Genomic DNA, 25,218 nt, shown 5'->3' on the forward strand with positions numbered 1-25,218 from the left:
TCAGACACCGGCCACTTTGTCCTGCAGGTTCAGCCCCTGGGGCAATATTCAGACTTTACAGGTTTAACTTCATAATTATGATGGCCTGTCTTGCAGGGACAAAGGATAGTGTGGAACCAGCCCACACTCCAGGCTGACTTGAATCAAATCCTGACTCCAGCACTTTATGATTCTACCCCCCTGAACCAAGTCTATCCCTCTGAATCTCAATTTCCCCCGTCTTACCTGAAAAATGGGGACAATATACTCAACCTCCTGAAAAGTGCTGGTTAGACCTAAATGGGTTAACCTCTGAGAAAGGTTGGACCATTTTAATGGTCAGGTTATTAACAGCTACCTAAGGTTCGCTAATCCTCCAGGAAACAAACGGTCATGTCTAGGAGCGAGAGTATTCATATGGAAAAAAAGACAGAAGTAGATGATCCAGGGCTGGAATTTTTACAAATGCCAAAACAAACAAGTTTCCTATGGCATCTGACTCTGGATGGATAGCATTTAAAAGAAAAAAAAAGGTCCTATTCTATAATTCACATGAAGAATTGGGGGACCATAGTTACTGGTCCCAACATTTGATGTGTTATTAATGGGCCCCCTATAAATACAAAATAGTGGCTCTCCAAAGGCAAGGAAACTCTTTTCCTGTTTATTTTATTTTTTAAAAATTTTTGGCTGCGTTGGGTCTTCACTGCTGCACAAGGGCTTTCTCTAGTTGTGGTGAGCAGGGCCTACTCTTTGTTGCAGAGCACGGGCTCTAGGCGCGTGGGCTTCAGTAGTTGCGGCACGTGGGCTCAGTAGTTGTGGCTCACAGACTCTAGAGCGCAGGCTCAGTAGTTGTGGTGCACGGGCTTAGTTGCTCCATGGCATGTGGGATCTTCCCGGAGCAGGGATCGAACCCGTATCCCCTACATTGGCAGGTGGATCCTTAATCGCTGTGCCATCAGGCAAGTCTGTTTTCTCCTGTTTAGACAGAGACTTGCTTTACAAATTGTCTGATCGAGGAAAAAGAGAGGAGATAGGTGGTGATCCCCAGGAAGACGTCACTCCTGGGGCGAGATGACAGTACCTGGCAGCATGTGACTCAGGGGTCCTGCCTGCCAGGCAGTAGGGAGCTGACCCAAGTTGGAGTCCAAGGCAAAAGGACAGATGAGTAATTCTTTTGTAAGTATAAGTCAGGGTGCCTCAATCCCAGCACTATGGACATCTGGGTCGGATCATTCTCTGTCGTGGGGTCTTTTCTGGGTATTGTAGGATGTTTAGCAGCTTCCCTGGCTTCTATTCAGTGAATGCCAGTAGGACACTCATCACTACCCCCGCAAGCTGAGAATGAGTAAATGTCCCCGGGGGGCAAAACTGCCCCTGGTTGAGAGACGCTGCTGTGAAGGCTGTGGTGCTGCGTGGATTGGGGATGGCATCTCCCAGTTCCCCACTGCGTAAGACAAGGAAAGGAGTGTCTCATCATCTTCCTCTAAGAAACTTTTCTCCTCCTCAGTTTCCCCACTTCTAGAAACTCTACCATGTTTTTACATCTTGTGGTTTATAAGACATATATTCTGCCCTACAAAATGTAATTATATGTTTCGTGCTTTGTCTGCAGGCAGACTGTAAATTGACACTCGTGGTTGCTTCTAGAGTGAGGAACTGGGTGGCTGGGGATAGATATGAAGGGAGAGATTTTTCAATATTTGCTTAGATGTCTTTTGGATTTTATACCATGTGGAAGTACAACATTCAAAAAATATGTTAAAATTTGAAAATTTTCTGCTGTGAATTGCACACAGTTTGTAAGGTACGATCCCATTTTTTTTAAGACCAGTAAAAATGACCTATATGAATTTAGCATATGCAGTGGGAGGGAGAGAAACCTAGAGAAACATACATGAAACTCTAAACAATGATTATCACTAGGGGAGGAAATCACAGAGAGTTTCTCACCTCCTATGCAAATATTTTTAGGAGGCACAAATTTTAAAAATTATGTATTTTTGTTATGTATTACATTTGTTATCAGATAAAACGACAGGAAGAGTAAAAGAAAAAGAACTATTTCCAAAGCCTCTAGGAAACACCTAGAGTTTTGTAAGAGAGAGAGAGGGAGAACCTTCTGGAAGGAGCAGATACTGGGACCCAAGCCACAGGAAGCAGGGATTCCAGAAAGAGGCAGATGAGGGAATTGGACATGGAAAGAGGAAGCATGAATTAAGATGATGGCAGTGGAAATGGAAATAAATGGGCAGTTTTGAGAAGAAAGGATAGCTCTGTGTCATCAGGCTGTTTATTAATCTCCCTCAGTTTCCTTGACTATAAAATGGAGACAATTCTAACTATATAAGTAACTAGTGTTTATCATTACATTGTTCTTATCATCATATATATGTTGATTATATTTAATCCTCATGGCAGCCCTGTGAGTTATGTATATTACAATCATCCCATTTTACAGATGAATCCTTTGAAGTACAGAGAGGTTAAGTAACTTGGCCCAAGTTCACAGAGCTAGGAAGTGGCAGAGGTAGGACTGGAACCTGGGCAATCTGGCTTTGGAGCCCAGGTTCCATAGATGACCAGAGCTGGGGCTTAGCACAGTGCCTGGCACAGAACAAGCGGAACAAATGTTAACGACTCATTATACCAAAAGGCTAAGATCCCTACCCCCACCAAGTGCACACATCAAAGGATGGAGTTCCCCAAGCAGAGAGCACGGTGCTCTTCCCATCATATGCCAGCTTTACTGTCCCCAGAAACTGCCCTGAAGCACCTAAGGGTCGCACTTGCCCTATCAGAATACAAAAACTCTTCAAGGATTTGACAGGTGGAGATCCCAGAATGAGACTCTCTACATGAGAAGGGGTTTGAGGAAAGGACACTTTAGTTAATCCTCCTTGGAGAGTTTTACCTGCACATCAACAGATCCTAAGGCCAGGAATAGAAAAGAGCATCACACATCCATAATACGAACAAGGGCTGCCATTTATCCTGTGCCAGACACTGTGCCAAATGCTTTCGAGACAGTTCTGATTATCCTTCTAACAACACTTGTGAGGTCCTATTATTGTGCCCATTCCACAGATGAGGGAACTGAGGCTCGCTAAGCGATTTGCCAAAGTCCCAGAGCTGGGAATTACTTTCAAGATGATATCTGAATGCAGGTCTAATTAGAATAACCACCACGTAACTGTTCTTTCTTCCTGAAATCCTCCTCCCAAAAGCCCATCTGCTGCAATTGGTAATCAACTGAAGCAGAGAGGACTCAGGGCCTCTTCTGTATAACAAAAGGGTAGCAGGTCCTCAAGACAGCTTCCTTGTACACTAGATGGAGAGCAGGATGTCAAGTGACGACCCTCCCTCTGCACTGAGCATGGGGGCTTCTCAGGAATATTCCAGAGGGCAAAGAGGGGCCTGGTTCTGTGGACTGCACAGAAGGCAGGAAAGCTCCTTGGTCACCTCCTCCCTGCTTCCCCCTCTTCCCCTCTCCATAATCAGACACACCTGCTGTGCCACCCCCTCCACTCTCTAGTGGGCAGACATAGCATTTACTGTAGCCGAGGTTTATTGAGCACCTGCTAAGTGTCAGGCACTGCTCTGAGAGCTTTATCTTTATTTAAACCAGACAAAAGCTATATGGGGTAGGTACTGTCACTGTCCCTATTTTATGAATAAGGAAACTGAGACACAGAAGAGTTAAATAACTTGCCACACTATCCCTATTGGAAAGTGATAGTACCTGGGTCGGGCATCAGAACTACACAGACTTTATGATCAAACAGACCTGAATTCAAACATTGACTCCTCTACCAGCCACCGGTGTGACATCTCCCAAGTTACCTAACCTCTCTGAACCTCAGTCTCCTCATCAGTAGTACGGGAGTAGCAAGGATTGTTGTAAAGGATAAAAAGAAATATGTGTTCCTTACTCATTTGACAAATATTTATTTAGCATCTACTATGTGCCAGGCACTAGGGATGTATCTGCAAACAAAACGGGGAAAAAAATCCTACACTTGTGGCATGCACACTTTAGCAGGGAGGCACTTACATGTTAGCTCAGTTAATCCTCACAATAAGCCCAAAGGTTAGGCACTATCAATATTTTACCCGGGCTTCCCTGGTGGCACAGTGGTTGAGAGCCCGCCTACCAATGCAGGGGACGTGGGTTCGAGCCCTGGTCCGGGAAGATCCCACATGCCGCGGAGCAACTAGGCCCGTGCGCCACAACTATTGGGCCTGCGCTCTAGAGCCCGTGAGCCGCAACTACTGAGCCCAAGTGCTACAGTTACTGAAGCCCGCATGCCTAGAGTCTGTGCTCCGCAACAAGAGAAGCCACCGCAGTGAGAGAACCGCGCAACGCAAAGAAGAGTAATCCCCACTCGCCGTAACTAGAGAAAGCCTGCGTGCAGCAACGAAGACCCAATTCAGCCAAAAATAAATAAATTAAAAAATATATTATACCCATTTCCCAGATAGGGAGAAGGAGTCTCAGAAGCAGTTTATCCCCACCCCCTCTTCATCCTTCTAGGAAGTAGCGGAACCTGGATTAGACGTTAAAAGTCCAGTCTCTGGAGTTCGACTTCCTGGTTTCAAATCCAGCTATTTTCATCTAATTGCTGTGGGCAAGTTACTAAATCCGTCTGAGTCCGAATCTCCTCATGGGAAAATGGGACCAGGAGACCCTATCCCACGAGATTAGCCCAAGGGGAAATAAACCAAGTCTAACATTTAGGAAGCACTTCTTGGGTTCCCAGCACACAAAAGGCTCACAGAAACCCTAGGAGGGACGTCCTATTTTTAACAGAGTTGGAAACTGGCTCTCAGAGAGGGTAAGTAATTTAACTAAAGGCGCACAGCGCATAAACGGTGTGATTCCACAGCCCGCTCTCTGACTCCCATCGCGGCGCGAAGAGAAGCTCTCCGGTCCGGCAAGGTTGAGTGAGCGCCAGATAATTGGATGCGATTATCCTTTCCTTCCTTCAGCTGCAGGGGAGGGCTGCCCGAGGCGGCAGCTGGCGCGCACCCCTGGGAAACTTTCCTAGCGCGGAGGTCCGCGCGCGGCTGCCTGGAGCTGGAGCCACTGTCTCGATACCCCCACCCCCCGATTCCCGCCCCCGAATGGTTCTCCCCCCCATTTCTTGCTCGCTCCCCACTCCCCGCCAAGGCTGCCACCCGGGGCCACCCTGCTGCAGACCCGCGTTGGGGACACGCCCCGCTGGGGCGCCTTGTTCTGCCCATCGACCCCCTCTCGGGGTCAGCGAGGGGGCTCCGCCACGTCGCCCAACTCGGCGGATACCTGGCAAGGCAGCCCCAGGGCCCGCCCCGCGTCCTGGCGAGGCCACCTCACCTCCCACCGAAGTTCGCGTCGCCTGCGCCTGGCGCTCCGGCCGCCGCCCGGTTGGCTCACCCGCGAGGAGCGTCGGCGACACTGGGCCTGGCAGCAGGTAGACTGCGCGTCCCTGCACACGCGCTGGACTTCCTGCCTGGAGGGCCGATTGCTTTCTTCGTGGAATCGAGCCAGGTTCTTGCGAGTGCTGAGTTAGCGCACCTGTTGGCATCCGAGACCTCTATTCATTAACCTCGAGTCTGCATTCATTCTTTGCTTCCATTGATCAAACCATACAGAGCGCCCACCAGATGCTGCACAACGGCTTGGGTGCTGCGGGCACCCAGGGGACCCGGAGGGCGCGCGGACTAGGGCTGCGCTCTCCAGAACGTTGGCCACTAGCCATGTGTGGTTATTGAGGGCTTGAAATTGTGGCTCCAAAGACTGAGATGTGTTTAACAATTAGGACCAAAAAGAGTTTTTTAAAAAACTCATTAACAAGTGTTAAATTGAATGTTAAAATGATAATATTTTGGATATAGTTTTTAAAATGAAATTATTATTAATCTCACCTGTTTCTTCTTTTCTAAAACACAGTTACTAGAACATTTATGCGGTATGATGTGTCTCCTTTCATATTTCTATTGGGTGGTGCTGATCTTGGGCAGGAACCCATAGGGTGTTCCCAAATAACCTCTCCCAGTTCTCCGTTCTAGAATTTATTCAGCCTTTTCTTATTTCCTCCGGGAAACAGTTGGGGAAAACCTACTGTGTACCAAGCATGAAGCTTGTGTTGGTTCACAAACTCGGGAGCTTCCCGGGTGAAATCTGAAACTGGTCCTGGTACACAGAGGGCAAGAGGAGGCCAGAGAAACAAGCAGGTCACTCCAGATTGGTAGGTGGCAAGTGTAACAAGAAAGAGAATCTACCTACGAGGCTCGTCTTGGGTGCTGCAAGATCTCTGCCAGGAACCTCTGATGAATCCCCAGTACCCAGGATAGAGCCTGGCATGTCAGAGGCACTTGGTATTCACTGAATGAATACAGTCACTGGAGCTGAGAGTGAGACAGGAGAAGGAAATAAACCAGCCCAAAAATTCAATGAGGACCCTCCAGCCCATGGCTGTTTCCTCACCGTCATCATCTTCAATTTTGTCAGCATGCCCCTTACATGTGTGTACATCGCTTTACAGTTTGCAAAGCGCTTTCACACCTTTTATCACATTTGATACCTACACAACCTCATGAGAGGGATATTAGGGGATTGAAGAGTCACACTACCCCCAGGCCCCAGTTTCTTTTTTTTCTTTATTTTTAATTGATGTATAGTTGCTGTACAATATTACATAAGTTACAGAAGTACAATACAGTGATTCACAATTTTTAAAGGTTATACTTCATTTATAGTTATTATAAAATATTGGCTATATTCCCCATGTTGTACAATAGATCCTTGAGGCTTATTTTATACCTAATAGTTTGTACCTCTTGCTCCCCTACCCCTATCTTTCCCCTCCCCACTTCCCTCTCTCCACTGGTAACCACTAGTTTGTTCTCTACATCTGTGAGTTTTCTTCTGTATTATATTCACTAGCTTGTTGTATTTTTTAGGTTCCACATATAAGTGATATCATACAGTATTTGTCTTTCTCTGTCTGACTTACTTCACTTAGCATAATGCCCTCCAAGTCTATCCACGTTGCTGCCAATGGCAAAATTTCATTCTTTTTTATGGCTGAGTAGTATTCCATTGGGTGTATGTGTATATATATCTCACATCTTTATCCATTATCTGTTGATGGACACTTAGGTTGCTTCTATATCTTGGCAATTATAAATAATGCTCCTATGAACACTGGGGTGCATGTATCTTTTCAAATTAGTGTTTTTGCTTTTGAGATATATACCCAGGAGTGGAATTGTCCAGACCCCAATTTCTGATGGAAAAATGAATAAAACCAGGGGATTTGCCCAGGACCAATTTACTGTGGTAAAAGAACTATAATTCAACTACATCTTCTGACTCTGATAAAGGTGTCTTTATCTCAAGCAGAAAGGCTGTGTGTGCAGTGGTTAGACATGCAAGCTGTGGAGTTTGGATAAAAAAGACTTTGAAACTTGCCTCCCCCACTCCCTAGCTGTATGACATTGGGAAAGTCGCTAACCCTCTCTGTGCCTCCATTTTCTCAATCGTCAAACGGGCTAATAATAGTACCTACCTCACAGGGTTGTTCTGAGGGTTGAACTGAGATGATATCTGGAATGTTACCATTAGCCAGTTTTTTTTAAATGTAAGCATGTTACTTTTTTGAGTTGCCCCCAACTGTGCCCAGATTTCTTCAGCTAACCTGATGGAGAGGGACTGGAAAGGATGACACCATCTATTTTAAAGGTGGTGAAACTAAGGCTCCTGGTCACAAAAGGGATTTGACTCAATGCTTTGGGAAGAGTAGCTGTGAAACTTCCATAGGAACCAGAAGGCAGGCTCCCCAGGGGCAAAGCAGAGCCGTTGCCACCCCCTGGAGCACACATTATATCCAAGACATGATTTTATTCTGCCATCTCCCGAGAGGATGGTGTTTACACACTGCAAGGATGCTTGCAAGTGAATACAAACGTAGCCCCGGAGCCTCCAGAAGCAGGGACTGCGCTCAGCCCAAAGGCTGCGATCCGCTCACACCCCCTCACCTGCGCCCCCTTGTGGAAAGTCCCTGCAGTCTGTCCAGAAGGTGCTGCGTCCGGAAAGGGAACCAATCTATACTAAGTACCTCGGGCTGGGAGCCCACCTGACTCTTGACGTCGTGTATGACCTCATTTAACTTCTCCATGAGGTAGCTTTACAAATATGGAGACTGAGCGATAGAAAGTAATACAAACAAAGAAAAACGAAACTTGCCCAAAGACACACCACTATCAAACATCAGAGCCAGCGTCCGACTCCTTGGAGCTTGCAGACTTTCCCCAATTTCGCATTGTAGCCTTGAAATGGAGTCAAGCCAAGTGACTTATTTGGGGGTCAAACTTTGTCACAATTCCATTATTCCATCCCACATGGAATCACAAATTACGAAAATATCCCCTCAACACCTAGAAAAAAATCCCCCAATGATCAGGCACTGGGGAGTAGGATGGGGCTGGAAGCCGACTGACTTCTAAATGCACTGACATAACAGGCATGATTCCCAAGATAAACTGTTCCACCAGTTTCTAAACCGCTGACTTACATATACACTAGAATCCCATTTATTAAATATCAGCATAACATGTCTGTAAGTTAAGGTAAAGTGGTCAGAAGAACATAAGCTTAAAAGTGGTTACTGCTGGAGAGGGAAATAGAATAGAGTATTAAGAGGGATGTTAGTTTTTATTCTTGTTTCTGTGTCATTGGAAACAAGCATATTTATACATATTTCTGAAAAGTTGAACAAGCATTATTCTTTTCATAAATTCAAAAGACAATTAAAATTATTTTAAAAGGCAATATTAAGCTGAAAATCCATGTGATTCTGAGGGGCATCCTGGATTAAAGATAAAAAGATTATTATCTTAAAAATGGTAATGAGGGGGCTTCCCTGGTGGCGCAGTGGTTGAGAGTCCGCCTGCCGATGCAGGGGACACGGGTTCGTGCCCCGGTCTGGGAAGATCTCACATGCCGCGGAGCGGCTGGGCCCGTGAGCCATGGCCACTGAGCCTGCGCGTCCGGAGCCTGTGCTCCGCAACGGGAGAGGCCACAACAGTGTGAGGCCCGCATACCGCAAAAAAAAAAAAAAAAAAAAAAAAATGGTAATGAGGGAACTTCCCTGGTGGTCCAGTGGGTAAGACTCTGCGCTCCCAATGCAGGGGGCCCGGGTTGGATCCCTGGTTGGGGAACTAGATCCTGCAGGCATGCCACAACTAAGACCCAGCACAGCCTAAATAAATATATTTTAAAAATTTAAAATTAAAAAAAAAATTTTTTTAATGGTAATGAAACATAGCAGGACCCTATGGTCCTTGCCCCCCATGTCCCCAGTCTGCCTTTTGTCTGTGGAAAAACTTTAGCCAAAGAATAAGCTTAATCAGGGAAGTGAGAAAATGCAGAAGCAAACAAAAGCAATCATACAGGACAAAACAGTAATAGTTTGGTCCGTAAGCAAAGTCATGGACCTTTAGTTCCTTCTCAAGGGCTTTAGAAAATATTCTGAGCCTTACCCTGTGAGCTGTCCTGTAGATACTGAAACCTCCACCGTGTAGAAGAAGTTAACTTGACCAGTCCATGATGACCAGACTGTAGCCATGACATAAGCTGCCATGATTCTGAGAATTGGCCTCAAAGAAATGGGAACAAACCGACCCTGGAACTGAAGATTAACTGTACTTAGAACAATCAAGATGATGCTGGTCAGACCACCGCAGGACCAATTTCAAGATGACTGTCAGAGCTGGCTGTGCTCTTACTGCATGGAGCCCCCTCCCTCCATCTATAAAAGCTCTTGCCCACTGATTCTCAGCGAGGGGGAGTCAGCCTTTGGACAGGAGTCCACCTTCTCCCCCAAACCCCCGGTTGCTGGCATCCAAAATAAAGCAAACTTTCCTTGCCACCAACCTTGCCTCTTTATTGGTTTTTGAGTGGGGAGCAGCTGGACCCACTTTCGGTTACAATAACAGTGAAGTAGCTGAAGAAAGTGAAACTGGTTCTCCCTGGGCCAATAATAACAAAAGGTAACATTTATGAGCCCTTACAGTATACAGAGCGTTGGTCTGGAATCCTTTCCGTATGGTCATGCATTTAATCCCCGCGACAGCCCTGTGAGGTAGGTGCTGTGATAGCCAGCCTCCACGATGGCCATCAATGGTCCTAATCCTGCGGTGCTCACATCCCTGTGTGTTCTCCTCCAGCTCTGAACAGGGCCAATTTATGAGACCAGTAGAATGTCGTGGAAATGACAGTATGTTACCTCAATGGCGAAGTCATAAAAGACCTTTTATTCTCTCTTGTATCACCCGCTCTGGGAGAAGCCAGCTAGCGTGTCGTAAGGACACTCAAGCAGCCCTATAGAGAAGCCCACCTGGGGAGGAACTGCATTTATCTTCAAGCCTCTTTATTATCCTTTAATCCTTTAATCTTTAATTTGTCCGATTTGGGGATGTGTGTTCATTCAAGACATTGGCATTTTGTTGTTGTTGTTGTTGTTTTGCCGTATGCGGGCCTCTCACTGTTGTGGCCTCTCCCATTGTGGAGCACAAGCTCCGGACGCGCAGGCTCAGTGGCCATGGCTCACGGGCCCAGCTGCTCCGCGGCATGTGGGATCTTCCCGGACCGGGGCACGAACCTGTGTCCCCCGCATTGGCAGGTGGACTCTCAACCACTGTGCCACCAGGGAAGCCCCACACATACATTTTTACTAAAATAGGATTATATCCTATATATTCTTTATATTTTTTGTACTCTGTTTCAATTTTTTTTCACTTTAACAAATGTTGTGAAAATTTTTTTCATGTCATTATGTGAGTTCTTTTAAAACATCGTTGTTAAGGATTAGTTAGCATTCCGTTCAATGGATAATTTACCCAACTGACCTCTTATTGTCGGACATTCTTTTTTTGTTGGTTTGTTTTATACATACACACACACACACGCACACACACACACACACACACATATTGGCTGCACCGTGTGGCTTTGGGTTCTTAGTTCTCCAACCAGATATTGAACCCGGGCCCTTGGCATTGAAAGCACAGAGTCCTAACCACTGGACTGCCAGGGAATTCCTTGTTTTATATTTGAAATAGGATCATCATAAAAACACAGTGGTTGACTATGTGCACTCTGGGTTCAGACTTCCTGAGATCCAAGCTCAACTCTGTCACTTCTCTACAGGACCTTGGAGAGGATATTTAACTCTCTGGAGCTCATTTTTCTCATCTGTGAAATGGGGTTATGGTAGTCCCTACCTCACTGGACTATTGTAAGGATTAAATGGATTAATCCACATAAAGTACATACAACGGTGTCCGGCCTTCAGAAAGTAGTCACTCAATGTGGCTTCACTGTCATCATTGCCACCATCATTAGTTTCACTGTAACCCTTTGTGCCTATGTGTTACATTTTCCTAAGGTAAATTCCTAAAAATAAAGTGACCAGGCTAACAGATAGGATTTTTAAAAATTAATTAATGAATTTATTTTTTTGGCTGCGTTGGGTCTTTGTTGCTGTGTGTGGGCTTTTCTCTAGTTGCGGCGAGTGGGGGCTACTCCTTGTTGCGGTGTGCGGGCTTCTTACTGTGGTGGCTTCTCTTTGCTGTGGAGCACAGGCTCCAGGCACGTGGGCTCAGTAGTTGTGGCTCACAGGCTGTAGAGCACAGGCTCAGCAGCTGTGGCACACGGGCTTAGTTGCTCTGTGGCATGTGGGATCTTCCTGGACCAGGGCTCGAACCCGTGTCCCCTGCACTGGCAGGCGAATTCTCAACCACTGCGCCACCAGGGAAGTCCCCAGATAGGATTTTTGATATTCTATGATAATCTGATGAGCAATGGAGATTCATTATTATAATTCTTACAAGCTAGTGAGTTGACTTTTCCTGCAGGGACCGCTGTGAGTGATCTGTGTGTCCTGGAGACACATTTTTGAGATCATGTTCTTCCACGTTAGCCTGGCATCTGTTTTATTAGACACGGATGTTCATGAACAGCACCAAGGTTGTTCATTCTGGAACTCTACGTTCACCACCCCAGAACATCTTCAAGATCCCACAGGAAGGAAAAGAAGGAGCAATGCAAATGGTAGTGGGATTGTGGAAGCTCTGTTCCCAGCATGTCCTAGAGACAGTGACCTCAGACGAAAGCACAGTCAGCGTGAGAGGGCCTGCAGCCCAGGGAAACTTCTCTGCTCCATGCCAGGATTTCCCATCTCCTCTAGGAGAAGGAGGTGAGGGGAATGAAAAGAGGAGTCAAGGCAGAACTGGTTTAATGCAATCACCCGTCTTTTATGAACATTTGTATTATTTGTCATTGAAGAAGAGGTAGAGCAGACAATGTTGGCTGGACCACCCAGTAGTCATTCCTAACCCTATTCTATAAGCTAGAGAACCAGATCCTCACTTCCCCAACCCTCCTAGCAGCTAAGGGTGGTCATAATGCCAAATTCTGCTGGCTTTGTCTTTTATCCCTCTTTAGTACCTTCAACATGGATGTAATGTCTGGAGATGTGGCAGCCATCTTGTGGCCATGAAGACAAAAAGCCAACATGCTATGGATGGCAAAGCGGAAAGACAGAACCTAAGTCCTTGATGGCATTGATGAGCTGCCAAACTCATCTTGAGATATCTTACTAAATAAATAAAAATGCCCTGAAGGGTTAAGCTGGGCATTCTGTTACTTACAAATGAAAGCATTCCTGATACAAGCGCCTTAGAATAATTTACACCCATTTTTATTTTTTTATTAAAAAATTTTTTTTGCAATTACTGAACACTCTTTTCTTACAAAGAAGAAGAAAACAAATCCTTGACTCAAACCTATGCAACAACACTTCAAAACTTACTGCTCTGTTCTGGCCTTTCTTAGAGGAAGACACCTGGTAGGACCAAGGCCTAGCAACCCACAGAAAATGCTTCCCTCTTCTTTCCATGGTAATACTTGCACCCACAGCTGTCTCCTCCTCATGAGGTGATATATGTGGGAAAATTCTACAGTCCTGCATGAAAAGGTCTCCCAAACTTGATTTAAAATGAGGCTGGTGTCGCGCTTAATAACAGATTTGGAAATTACTCAGAAAAGTACAGGTAGAGAGACAGAGCAACGACGAAGATCTGTTGGCTGCACCAGCTACCGCCGGTCATTTTCTGCCACCTGTACTGGTGGAAAGCTGGGACATAGTGTGAGAAGGAACAAGCAGCCTCAGAGACGAGCCAAAATGAGAAAAGGGGAGAGAGAATCATCTTCCTGGTTTCCCTCCAGTCCTCGGTTTCCATCCTTTCTGAGGCTCAGCTGTGTCTTACCCAGCAACCTTCTAATAAATTCTCATTATCCCTTAAGAGAATCAGACTGGGTTATCACTGCTGAGAAATAAAAGAGCTGCGATCTTTACAATCAGCAGGTGTCAGAACTTTGGTGTAAGTCAGGGAACATGTCAGAAGGTGAGGAAAATATTGTTCTAAAAGCTTTTAGGCAAATCAGCCAAATGAGTAAAGAAAAGTAAACAAACCAACAGCAAACTCAAACTCTCCACTAAAATTCAGAGTAGCAAAGGTTACTGGCTAATTCTCTGGCTATAAATGAACTAAGATGATGAACTTTATTTGCACGCATCTGTGGTATATAAAATGCCCCCTTTTTTGTCCCATTTTGCAACCCCATAGTTATGTCTTACACAGCCACAGCTACTATATTAACATTTATTTAGACATTTGCAGTTTACAAAGCATTTCTGTTGTAGATCACTTGTGGAATGACAGTTGTTGGGGGTGGAAAGAAGGGGAAAGGCAATAGGATGCACCAGGACAATCTACATTAAGAACGTGGTCAATGGGGCCAGGAATTTACTCTTTTTTTTTTTTGGCTGCATTGGGTCTTTGTTGCTGTGCGCAGGCTTTCTCTAGTTGTGGTGAGCGGGGGCTACTCTTTGTTGCAGTGCGCAGGCTCCTCATTGCAGTGGCTTCTCTTGTTGTAGAGCTCGGGATCTAGGTACGTGGGCTTCAGTAGTTGGCGGCGCACAGGCTTCAGTAGTTGGGGCGTGTGGGCTCTGTAGCTGTAGCTCGCCGGCTCTAGAGCGCAGGCTCAGTAGTTGTGGCACATGGGTTTGTTGCTCAGCGGCATGTGGGACCTTCCCTGACCAGGGATCAAACCCGTGTTCCCTGCATTGGCAGGCAGATTTTTAACCGCTGCACCACCAGGGAAGTCCTTTACTCTTTATTTAAGTCAAATACAATACATCAGACTCTCCCTCCCAGGATCTGGGAATTGTGACTCAGACCTCTAATCAGTCTTTTCAGAGTTTATATCAACTTGGGGCTGCAATGTGGCCATATTTTGCCATGTGAAGGGAGAAGCGGACAAAATCAGGGGCAAGTGTGAGGTGCAGGCTCTGGGAAGAGGGAAACAGCAAACATGAACTCGTAGGCAGGAACAGATAGGTGTGTTCAGATAGGAGGAGAAAGGAAGCCAGCCACAGTGGTGATGGTAGGAGATGGGGCTGGACAGATCCCCCAAAGCCTGCTCCACACATGATAAGGAGAGCGAGGGTGTATTCTAAGTGGCAAGAGGAAACCAGAGGAGGAGGGGATGTTTAGCAGGGAAATTACAAGATCAATTTCCTTTCTGAGAAGTTGGTTCTGCTGGTGGACAAGGTTTGGACAAGGCAGGGAGACAGGCAGGAGGCAGTCCTCGCCCCGGCAGAGGTGGTGGTGCTTTGGGTCAGGTGATCGCTGGTGGCGAAGGAGAGCAGAGGGCTGATTCCACCCTGTCCCTCTGCACCCTGGTTCTTTTTTCTCTAAAATGGGGATTGAAGGTTCCTACTGTCTTCTTAGAGATGATGAAAGTTAAATGAGGTAATGCATGATATGGATTTGGTACAGAGTAAGTCCTCAATAAGTGGCAGCTATTATTATTATCCTAATAATAAAAGAGAGACCCCACCATAGCTTTCCTCATACTGTATTCTAGTGCGGGAAACAGACAAACCAAGTAGTAAAAGTAAAGTGCTAGGATAGATAAAGCTGATAGGGGGCGCTGTGGAAAGACATGCGCCTCCCCTTGAAATAAAGCAATACCTAAATGGAATCAAGAATTCCATGTTTGATTCTGTTTTCTGTCCTACTCGCCATCCTTCTGTCTGAATTTCTGTTTGTCCGCTACCAGCCTTCTTCCCCCTTCTATTTCCTTCCAACAGATTTTTGAGACCTCTTCCCAAAGAACTACCCTATTTCTATTCCTGTAAAATCAGTCATCTCCTGGGAGGAAGGAGTTTCCTTCAGGGTTCTGGGCTCATTCCCCTGCCCCAGAGAGAACCCAAGGCCTCTCCTGGCTTGGGATGCAGACCAAGCCAGGGCCAGGTGCCAGGTGCCGCGTGAGACCAGTAGGAGGGAGATGAGCACTGGCAGGCTCCATCCATCTCCTTCCAGATCTGTGGGCTGGGATCAGGGCTGGGAGGTGGCCTCTGGTGAGGAAGGGAAGAAGGAGGCACTGTCTCACAACAGAAACAGCCATCATTTCTTGACACTGCTTTGTGCCACAGACTTTAGAGGTAATTTTTTAAAACTTCAAGCATATATAGGTAATATAGCTGTGCAATACAGAAGAAAAGGATTATCAGTAAATACCCCCAACTTGTCCTGAAATTTACTATGCATTTCCAAGCACATACATATTCTTGTATTTTCTTTACCCAAATGGTAGCTTACCTAATACACTTCTTCTGCACCTTGCTTTTTTCACTTAAGTGTATATTTCCACACATAGAACTTTCTATATGTAGAACTTTCTATATACAGCTATTTGATCGCTGGATGTATGTGTCAAAATGTATTCAACCAGCCTTGTACCTATATTGATTTAGGCCGCTTCTTTCTTTTGCTAGTATAAACAACATTGCAAGGAACAGCCTCATAGAAATGTCATTGCTTGTCTTGCAGAATTTTAAAATTTTATGTAGTTTGAATAAATGAACAAAACCGAACCTCAAACAAAACAAAAACACTTTTTTACAAAGCACTTTCATGGTTTTATTTTTTACATTTATATCTTTGGATTTTCTTTTGTGTGAGGTTGGCATCAGATTAGGTTTGTTTGGGTTTTTTTCCCCCAGATGCTCTGCCAGGCACTTCAGGGGATTATTCTCACTACAACCCTTTCTACAGGTGAGAAAACAGAGTCTCAGAGAGGTTGAGTCACATGGCCAAGCTCACTCAGGGAATAACTAGAAACCAGTTTCCAATTGGAAACTCAGTGACCCAACCCTTTACTACATTTATTACTAGCATTTATTTTGATCCAGGCAATTACTTCTTAAAAAAAATAACTTTCTATCTTGGAATAGTTTTAGAGTTACAGAAAAATTTGAGAATATCACAGAGAATTTCCATACACCTTAGACTCAGTTTCTGTGATTATTACTATCTTACATCAGTAGCAGATGAGCCAATATTGACACAGTATTATTATCTAAAGTCCATACTTTATTCGGATTTGCTTAGTTGTTACTTTTCCTGTTACACATTCCCACCCTGATGACCATATTACACTTAAGTGGTCATTTAAGCGGTCATGTCCCCTTAGGCTCCTCTTCACTGTGACAGTTTCTGACTTGCCCTGTTTCTGATGACCTTGACAGTCTTGTGTAGCTATTCAGGTCTTCTGTAGGACGTCCCTTGACTGGGGTTTATCTGATGTTTTTCTTATGATTTGGCTATGGGTTTGGGGGAGAAAGACCCACACAGGTAGAGTGTCATTCCCATCACATCATATCAAGGGTGCTTACATACCATCACCATGACATCACTGTTGATGTCGACCTGGATCATCTGTCTGAGCAAGTGTTTGTCAGGTATTATTCAGGTAGTTACTTGCCGTGCCCCGCCCTCCCTTTCCGCACTGTCCTCTACGGAGGGAAGTCACTGTGTGCAGCCCGCACTTAAAGACTGGGGAGTCAGGCTCCACCTCCTTGCAGTAGCTGTATAAATTATTTAGAATTTTTCTGCATAGGCGATTTATCTACACTTCCCATTTATTTAATTTGGAAGTTACTTGTATACAAATGTATATACAATTACATTTCTTTAATTATTTGGCACTTATTTATATTTGCTAATTCCTTTTCATTCTATCTTTTAAGCTGTACCTGGATAGAGGCAGAGATGAAACGTGGATAAGGTGCAAATTTTAAAAGACAAACACGGCACGTAGTGAAAAACTATCCCTCGTACCTTTCTCATCCAGGCCTCCCAGCTCCCCACTCGACAGATATCTTATGCATTTACAAACATGTACAAATATATTCCCCCCCTCTTTTTTTTTCCTTTTGGTACCCAAATGGTAACCTACTAGATACACTTGTTCGGCGTCTTGGTTATTTTTATTACACTTTTTAAAATCTGGGAGGTCTCCCCTCCTCGCGGCCGCTGGACGGAGCTGTCCCGGGTCTCTCCGGCTCTCCAGCCGCGCCTCATGGGTCCCCGACGCGGCAGAGCCGCACCCTCCCACTGCCTCCCGGCTACACCTCGCCTCCCAGCGCAGGGCTGCTCGGGTGGTCCAGCGGGGTCGGGCGTGGGAAGGGCCACCGGGACGCCCCGCCCCCGCCCCCGCCTCTGTGACGTCAGCCCCGGAATCTGGAATCCCGGCTCCGCGAGGGAAGGCCGGGAGGCGGTGGCGGCCGGAGCGGGTCTCCGGCGGCATTTCGGGGGCGCGCGGCGCAGCCATGAGCGAGTCCAGTGCCAGTACGCTCCCGCCCGGCAGGCCGAGCAGGCAGGCCTTCATCCACCAAGGTAGGGCGGCGCGGACCCGGCTCCAGGCGGCCGGCGGGTGCAAGCGGCCGCGAGGTGCTGGGAGCTCGGCGCGGGCCCGGCCCCCTCCCCACCTCCCGGCTTGGGGGAAAGCGGATCTTTCTTATTGCTGGTCTCCCTCCTCCAACCCATCCTCACCCAATTCAGAGAGCCCATGCCCTACCAAAAGGAGCACTAGAATGGGAGTCTCGACAGTGGTGAGTTTGCCTTCCCAAAGCTGGTCGAGGGATCCCGGGCAAGTCTCAAAATAATCTTAGATGTTAAATGAAAAGATTGTGAGATCCCTGTCAGCCCTAACATTCTGATACCAGGTGCCTGCCTCCCAAACATACGAGGCTTTACAATTAGATGGACTTAGAACTGAATTCTGCCTCGGCTATTTATTGCTGTGTGATCTTTGGTAAGTGACTTGCCCTCTCTGAACCTTAGGTTCTTCAGCAGTAAAATGGGAATAAGATGGTGGTGGGATTAGTTGAGAGAAAAATGTGTGAAGTGCCTAGCACAGTGCTTGATACAGAAAAGGCACTATCAGTGGTAGCCAGGCAAGTATATGCTTTTCCCTTTTTTTATTGGGTAAAACTTAAGAGTGAAGTGTACAGCTCTGTGAATTTTAACATAAATGTGTACAACCGCTACTCAGTCAAGATAGAAAAGTTGCCAGTACCCAGGCAGGCTTCCTTGCAGCATTCATATCTTATATTTGCCCTTAAGAAAACACAAGACCCCACTGTGAGGTTGTGTGTGTGTGTGTGTGTGTGTGTGTGTGTGTGTGTGGACAATGCTTCCAATACCTAGTACCTTGGCTTCAACTTCCCCACTGTGAGTTTTATCTGCAGCGTTTTTTCTATTTCAATTTGAGAATAGAGATTTTGTTACAAGGATCTACAGTAAAGCATGAGTGTAGATTTGGGCATTGGGCCCCTCTGATTGGATTGATCTCAACATCTAGAAGAAGAAAGAGAAAAACATCTAGAGTGACTCAAACTCCGGGAACTTGCTCGGGAATCAGAAAAAAGACTGGGTTTGATGCTAATTATTTTCTAATGCAGTGTTAATAGTGCTGGCATCAGCTCAATTTCAGCCTTTCAGTAATAGCTATTCAAGTATTTTCCACATGATTTTTTATCTTTCTCTTATTTAATCACACTTCATCACATTTAAGATGCCAACCCTGGTTTCCCATACAGAAGGCAAGGAGATTCCTCTTCCTTGGATCTTTGCTGGGTGTTCAAGGGGATCTCTAAGCATCTTTTTATGAGTACTGTAACTAGCGCCTCTAATCAAAAGGTTCTCCCTGTCCCTTGGACAGATGATATTTTATGACCTTGTACCCACCAGCATGAGTGGAAGGCTCAGAAGGGACTGTGTTTATGACTTTGCAGCAGTTTGTAAACCATGACGCACTGTATGAGCATCTCGGGAGGACAGCTGGAGGGGGTCAGGAGACACAGGGCGTCTAGTTTACAGAATTGGGAAGTGTGTATCCTTGTTAATGATGAAACAGATCACAACATTTGCCTTCTTTTTTTTTTTTCTTTTCCATGATGGTTTATTACAGGATATTGAATATAGTTCCCTGTGCTAGACAGTAGGACCTTGTTGTTTATTCATTCTGTATATAATGGTTTGCATCTGCTAGTCCCAAACTCCCACTCCATCCCTCCCTCAACCCCCCGTTCCCCTTGGCAACCACAAGTCTGTTCTCTGTATCTGTGAATCTGTTTCGGTTTCGCAGATAAGTTCACTTGTGTCATATTTTAGATTCCACAGGTAAGTGACAGCGTATGGTATTTGTCTTTCTCTTTCTGACTTACTTCACTTAGTGTGATAATCTCAAGGTCCATACATGTTGCTGCAAATAGCACTATTTCATTTGTTTTTATGGCTGAATAGACAATAATTGCCTTCTTAATTAAAACTTTTCAGTGGCTTCCCACTGCTCTGAGAACAAACTCCAGGCCTCCAACAAGGCCAGCAAGGACCCCAGCCCATCTCTGCAGGCTCTCATCACCTACAGCCTTACCTTAGCCCATGCTGCTCCAGCTACACTGACTGCCTTCTCATTCCTCCAACATATCAAGGTCATTTGTGCCTCAGGGCCTTTGCATCTGCTGTTCTCGTTGCCTGGAGTGCATTTCTCTTTGATCTTCCTATGGCAGCCTCTTTCTGCTCCTGTCAGGTCTCTGCTCAAATGTCACTTCAGAGAGGCAGACCTCTGGAGTCATCTTGTTTGGAGAAGTACCCCCCTATCTCTTACCCTGACCTTGCTTATTCCTTCAAAGCACTTAGCACCATCTGAAGTCATGTGGTTTGATCATTTCCTGGTTTATTAGCTATCTCTCTTTCTAGAATGTGGGTGCCATGAAAATCAGGGGCTTTTTCTTGTTCCCCTAGGACCTAGAACAGTGTCCGGCACGTGGTAGGTACTAAACCTGTGATGAATGAATGAATGATGGAGTATACCCACAGCCATGCTGGCAGCTATAGTGTAGTGGTTTCAAGTCTAGACTCTGGATTCTCAGATGCCAATCCTCTTTTTCCCATTCACTGGTTTTGTCTTTGGGAAAGGCAGTTAAGTGCCTGGTGCCTCAGTTTCCTTATGTATTAAATAACGAAAGTACCTACTTCAGGAGGTCATTATGAGGATTCAGATAATTTATATAAATAACTTACTTATATAAATAAACTCATAACTTATATAAATAAGTAAATGCTTAAGTTAGTTATCTGTACCTTGGAACAAATCATCCCAAAATTTAGAGGCTTAGAACCCACTTACCTCAAGGTTTCTGTGGGTCAGGAATTGGGGAGTGACCTATCTAGGCTTTTGTGGCTCAGTCTGTCTTACAAAATTGCAGTCATGGTGTCAGCCAGCCATGCAGTCATTCAAAGGCTTGCCTGGAGCTGGAGGATCCCTTCCAAGATGACTCACTCACATGGATGGTGAGTTGACACTGGCTGTTAACAGGAAGCCTCAGTTCCTCTCCATGTGGACTTCCCAGAGGGCTGCTTAAGTGTCCTCGAGACGTGGTGGCTGGCTTTTCTCAGAGCAGATGATCCAAGAGAGAGCAAGGCGGAAGCTGTAGTGTCTTTTATGAGCTGGTCTTAGAAATCACACTGTGTTGTTTTTATTGTTCACACGGGTCAGCCCTGTTCAGTGTGGATGGGGCCTGTATAGAGGCGTGAATATTAGGAGGGGAGGGTCACAGGGGGCCATCCTGGGGAGTGGCTGCCATGGCCCATGTAAGTGTTAACTGTTGTTATGATGTCTCTGCTCTCCTACTAGATGGTAAGCTCCAGCAGGGCAGGGCCTGGGCCTGTTTGGCTCACCATGGCATCCCCCTGCTTAGCCCAGTGCTTGGTGTATAGGAGGCCTTCAATAAACACTAGTTGAAAGGATGCCCTTAGTGATTTGGTCCCCATCTTAGCTCCCATCTCCACACACACACCCCACCCCCACCTGACGGTTCCCATGCCACTTTTTGAGCCTGAGAAGCTTCTGCTGTTCCCTCTACCATGAGGCTATTACTTTACTTCCTTTTAAGGCATACTATTTTTCTCATCTTTCAGTCTGGTGTCACTTCCTCCTGGAAGCCTTCCCTGACTACCTCCCCTCCCACAGGCTAGACTATGTCTCGTCTCTGTACCCACAGAGCCCGCTAGCCTCACCCTGTCAAAGTATCCCTTGAACTGTATTCTCACTTCTCTTGAGTTGTATCATTTTTAAGGGCAGGGATTTTGGAATTAAGCAGACCCAGGTTCAGACACCGACTTGGCCTCTTATAAACTGTGTAGCCTTGAGCAAGTTACTGCCCTTTCTGAGCTTCCGTTTCCTCATCTATAAAGTGGAGATTCTGATAGGAATGGAAGCCGGAGGACCGCCTTGTTCCAGGGCCTCTCCACCTGCTCCCCACCCCTCCCAGGCCCCAGCGCTTCCCTCCAGGTCTTTGCAGCCTCTGTTCCCTCTAGCCGGCACACCCTTCCCCCTGCTCTTCCCAGGGCCAGCTCCTCACACTTCTGCTCTCAGCTGGAATGTCCTCTCCTTCCAAGAGGCAACGCCTCCCCACCCCCTGACCATGAGGCATTTTGCCCTCTTCCAGGGCTTTTTGCCCCTCAGCCCCATCGTACCTGGCATGTTCTGTGTTTATTGAATGGAGTGACTCTGCATGGTTTTTTCCCTTTGTCAAATATTTACCATATTCCAGTCTGTCAGTACTTCATACCAGCCAGTAAATGTATGTGTACAGGATGTGTAGTATAACTACATGCTCATTCCTGTCGGGAGTCCTTCGGCTAGCATGCATGCAGTGACTTTTTTGGGGGCGGAGATCGAGGCATAATTCGCATAACAAAATCAACCATTTTAAAGTGTACAGCATTTAGTGCGTTCACAATATGGTACAACCATCCCCTCTACCTAGTTCCAAAATATTTTCACATACCCCCATCTGCTAGGGTCACTGAAAGGATTTAATGAGATAAGCAGCACCTTGTGGGCAGGCGCTGTGCACTTGAATGGTAGCTCTTGGTATTATTATGATTATGATTATTAGGGCCTTTTCTAGCCCCAGTATTATCAGGTTTGATGACTGCATGTGCTCTGTGCCTATACTCTCTGAAGGTATCTGTTAGATACTTATGTAGTTAAACAACTATTCCGTGGGCTATTTTAGTCTGACCGATTTTAGGAAATTTGAAGACAAGTAACCGTTTGACCTGCCTGTGTTTTGTTTTTTTTTTAACTTTATCTGCTAAGTCCATTCATCCAGGTTACTCATCAAAGCTGTCCTGGGTGGGAGGGCTGTTGTGCAGGCCTGGACACAGGCCACAGTGAGCCAGCCTTCTGACCTGAGTTATTTTTTTCCCCTCTGTCTGGAAGAGGCCGAGCTCTGTCTGCCCAGCAGTTCAGGACCGGATTAGGCCCAAAGGCCAGAGGCCGTGAGTGGCTTTTTTTGTTTGGTTTTTTCTTCAGGAAGTGAAGAATTTAAGGGATAAAAGGGGGAAATGACTTTTCAGTGTTGTTAACTTTGTTGCAATCTGGCTGCTTTGTAAAAGAGCATTGTTTGGCTGTGGGACCACCCAGCCCTTCTGTGTTTTCCCACTCCCACCAGGAGAAGGTGGGGAACTGATCCTGGGCCAAAAGCACGCACCAGGCGAGGGGCCTAGGGACGAAAGAGGCAGGCAAGGGACGTGCTTTCACGAAGCTTCTAGTCCAGAAGGGGAGACCCTAAACAGGTGGAGGGAAATGGGTCAGAGACAGCTAAGCATAGGTGCTGAGAAGGAGATAAGCAGGTGATGAGACAGAGAGGGGGAGCGGCCCGCCTGGACAGCCCTCCCAGGAGGGGACCGCTGAGCCGAGGCCCAAGGATGTAGAGGAGCCAGCGCAGGTGAATGGGAAGCCCCGGTGGGAAGAGTGCTCGGAGGGGCTACAGGAAGAGCAAAGGGCAGAGGTGGGAATGGCCTCCATGTATCTGAGGAGGCCTTGGGCTGGAGCTTGGAGAGGAGATGGGACGAGGTCAGCTAGCAGGAGCCGGTCCCTGAGGGTCAGTAGGCTCCGTCAGCAATTTGATTTGGGACTCAAGTGGGTAACTTTCTTTAATTCCTCAGAGCAACTCAGTGTAGTAGGTGTTATTTGCCCATTTTATCCCCCTGGAAACTGAGGCCCTGAGATGTTACTTGACAAGCTGCTGCAACAGAAGGATGTTCATGTTGTGAATAGAGCTACCGTGTCCGTGTATTAATTTGACATGTTTTTTGAGTCCCTGTTATGTGCCAGCCCCATGCTAATCAGTAGGGGTGTAAGAGTGAGTAAGACATGCTGAGGTCATTGCCCTCATGGTTCAGACCTTAACTTGACCTTGGAAAAAGGTCCTGTCTTCTCTGAACTTTCAAAATAAGGGTAATACATAAGAAGGGCCCTTCCTGAGGATCACAGGAGATAGCTAGGTAAAGGATTTGACATCATCATGGCACACGGTAAATGCTCAGTAAAGGCGAATTTTTGGTTATTGTCACTTCCAGGAAAGTTGGAAGTCTTTTTTGGAGAGGTCCTAGCCAAGGAAGATAAACACTCCACATAGGGAGTAGCTTGGTCCTTAGCGAGAGGACACCCCCTCCTCCCCCTTGCCACTGCAGATTTAAATCTTCATGTACATTAAGTTCATCAATAAATAATCAGAGTCCTGGCTTCAAGTAGGTAGCACGATGTGCCAGGCACTGCCCTAAGCCAGGGGTCTGCAAACTACAGCCCGTGGGCCAAATCTGGGCCACCACGTATTTCTATAAAGTTTCATTAGGAAACAGTCATGCATTATGGCTGCTTTCCTACTGCAGTGGCAGGTTGAATAGTTGTGACAGAGACCGTGTGGTAAATAGTATTTACTATCTGGCTCTTTACAGAAAAGATTTGCTGCCCTCTTTTCTAAGCACTTGACATACAGTAGCCATCTAATAGCCTTAGGATGGCTGTGCGAGGTGGGAACTACTACCCCTATTTTACAGGTGGGAAAACTGAGACACAGAATGGTCAAGAAACTTGCCAGGTCACACGGGTAGCAAGTGGAGCCGGGGTTAGGATCCAGGCAGCGGGCTTTGGAGCCAGTGCTCTTAACCACGTGTCATGTCACCTCCTCAGACAGACAGAAGCACCGTAACAGCTCCATGGACAGTCCACCGGATGCTCTACTGGCTTCGAAACCAGGAGGCCTGGGTTCTGGGCTCAGCATGGATCTGATTGCTCAGTTAGTCACTGCTCCTGACGGCTGTTTGCTTGTCTGGTCATAAAGCCTTGGGACCCAGCCGTTCCCCAGGCCCCACCCAGGTGCCAGGTGGTGTGACTCACGCAGGTCCCCCCAGCCCTGCGATTCTGAAGTCTGGCAGATGGAGGAGGCTCCCAAGGCCCCGGCTCCTCCCCTCTCAGACTAGGTTCTGGGTTCCTGTGAAAAAGGCCCCTCTGTGTTGTCCAGTACAGTAGCCACTAGCCACCCGTGGCTGTACGGTGTAAATTGAATAAAGTCTGATAAAATTAAAAATTCATTTCCTTAGTCTTACCAGCCACATTTCAGTAACCCAGTAGCCACAGTGGCTAGTGGTCACCACGTTAAATAGTACAATTATAGAACATTTCCGTCATTGCAGGATGGTGCCCCTTGACACGTGATGCCCTGCCATGGGCTGTAGCCATGCCGACCTGCGTAGCTCAAGGACAGAAATTGCCACATGGCTGCCCGGAGAGATCCTGTTAAATCCGAGTCAGATTGTTCTCTGCTGAGAACCCCGCTTGGTTCCCACCTTACCCAAGCAAGGTAACAACATGGCCCACAGGCCCCACGTGGCCTGGCCTGTTTCTCCCCGACCTCCTACCCTGCTGACTCTCCTTCAGCCACACGGGCCTTCTTGTTCCTCGAACTGACCAGGCACAGTCCTGCCTCA

General features: G+C 46.5%; 1 protein-coding gene across 2 annotated transcripts in view; it reads left to right on the forward strand.

Annotated features, from left to right (window-relative positions):
• Positions 1-17,517: 17,517 nt before the first annotated feature.
• Positions 17,518-25,218, forward strand: part of TMC7 (transmembrane channel like 7) — a 50,501-nt gene continuing 42,800 nt past the window's right edge. Inside the window, exon 1 of one of the 2 annotated variants that reach the window (XM_067706518.1) lies at positions 17,518-17,769. Coding sequence is in view for 1 of the 2 variants with exons in the window: in XM_067706516.1 (XP_067562617.1) it covers positions 17,703-17,769 (67 nt within the window). In the remaining variant the exon portion in view is untranslated. The remainder of the gene's footprint in view (positions 17,770-25,218) is intronic. The other variant, XM_067706516.1, reaches the window with a different exon arrangement.

Source organism: Pseudorca crassidens, chromosome 15 (assembly GCF_039906515.1).
Source record: "Pseudorca crassidens isolate mPseCra1 chromosome 15, mPseCra1.hap1, whole genome shotgun sequence".
NCBI classification, from domain to species: domain Eukaryota; kingdom Metazoa; phylum Chordata; class Mammalia; order Artiodactyla; family Delphinidae; genus Pseudorca; species Pseudorca crassidens.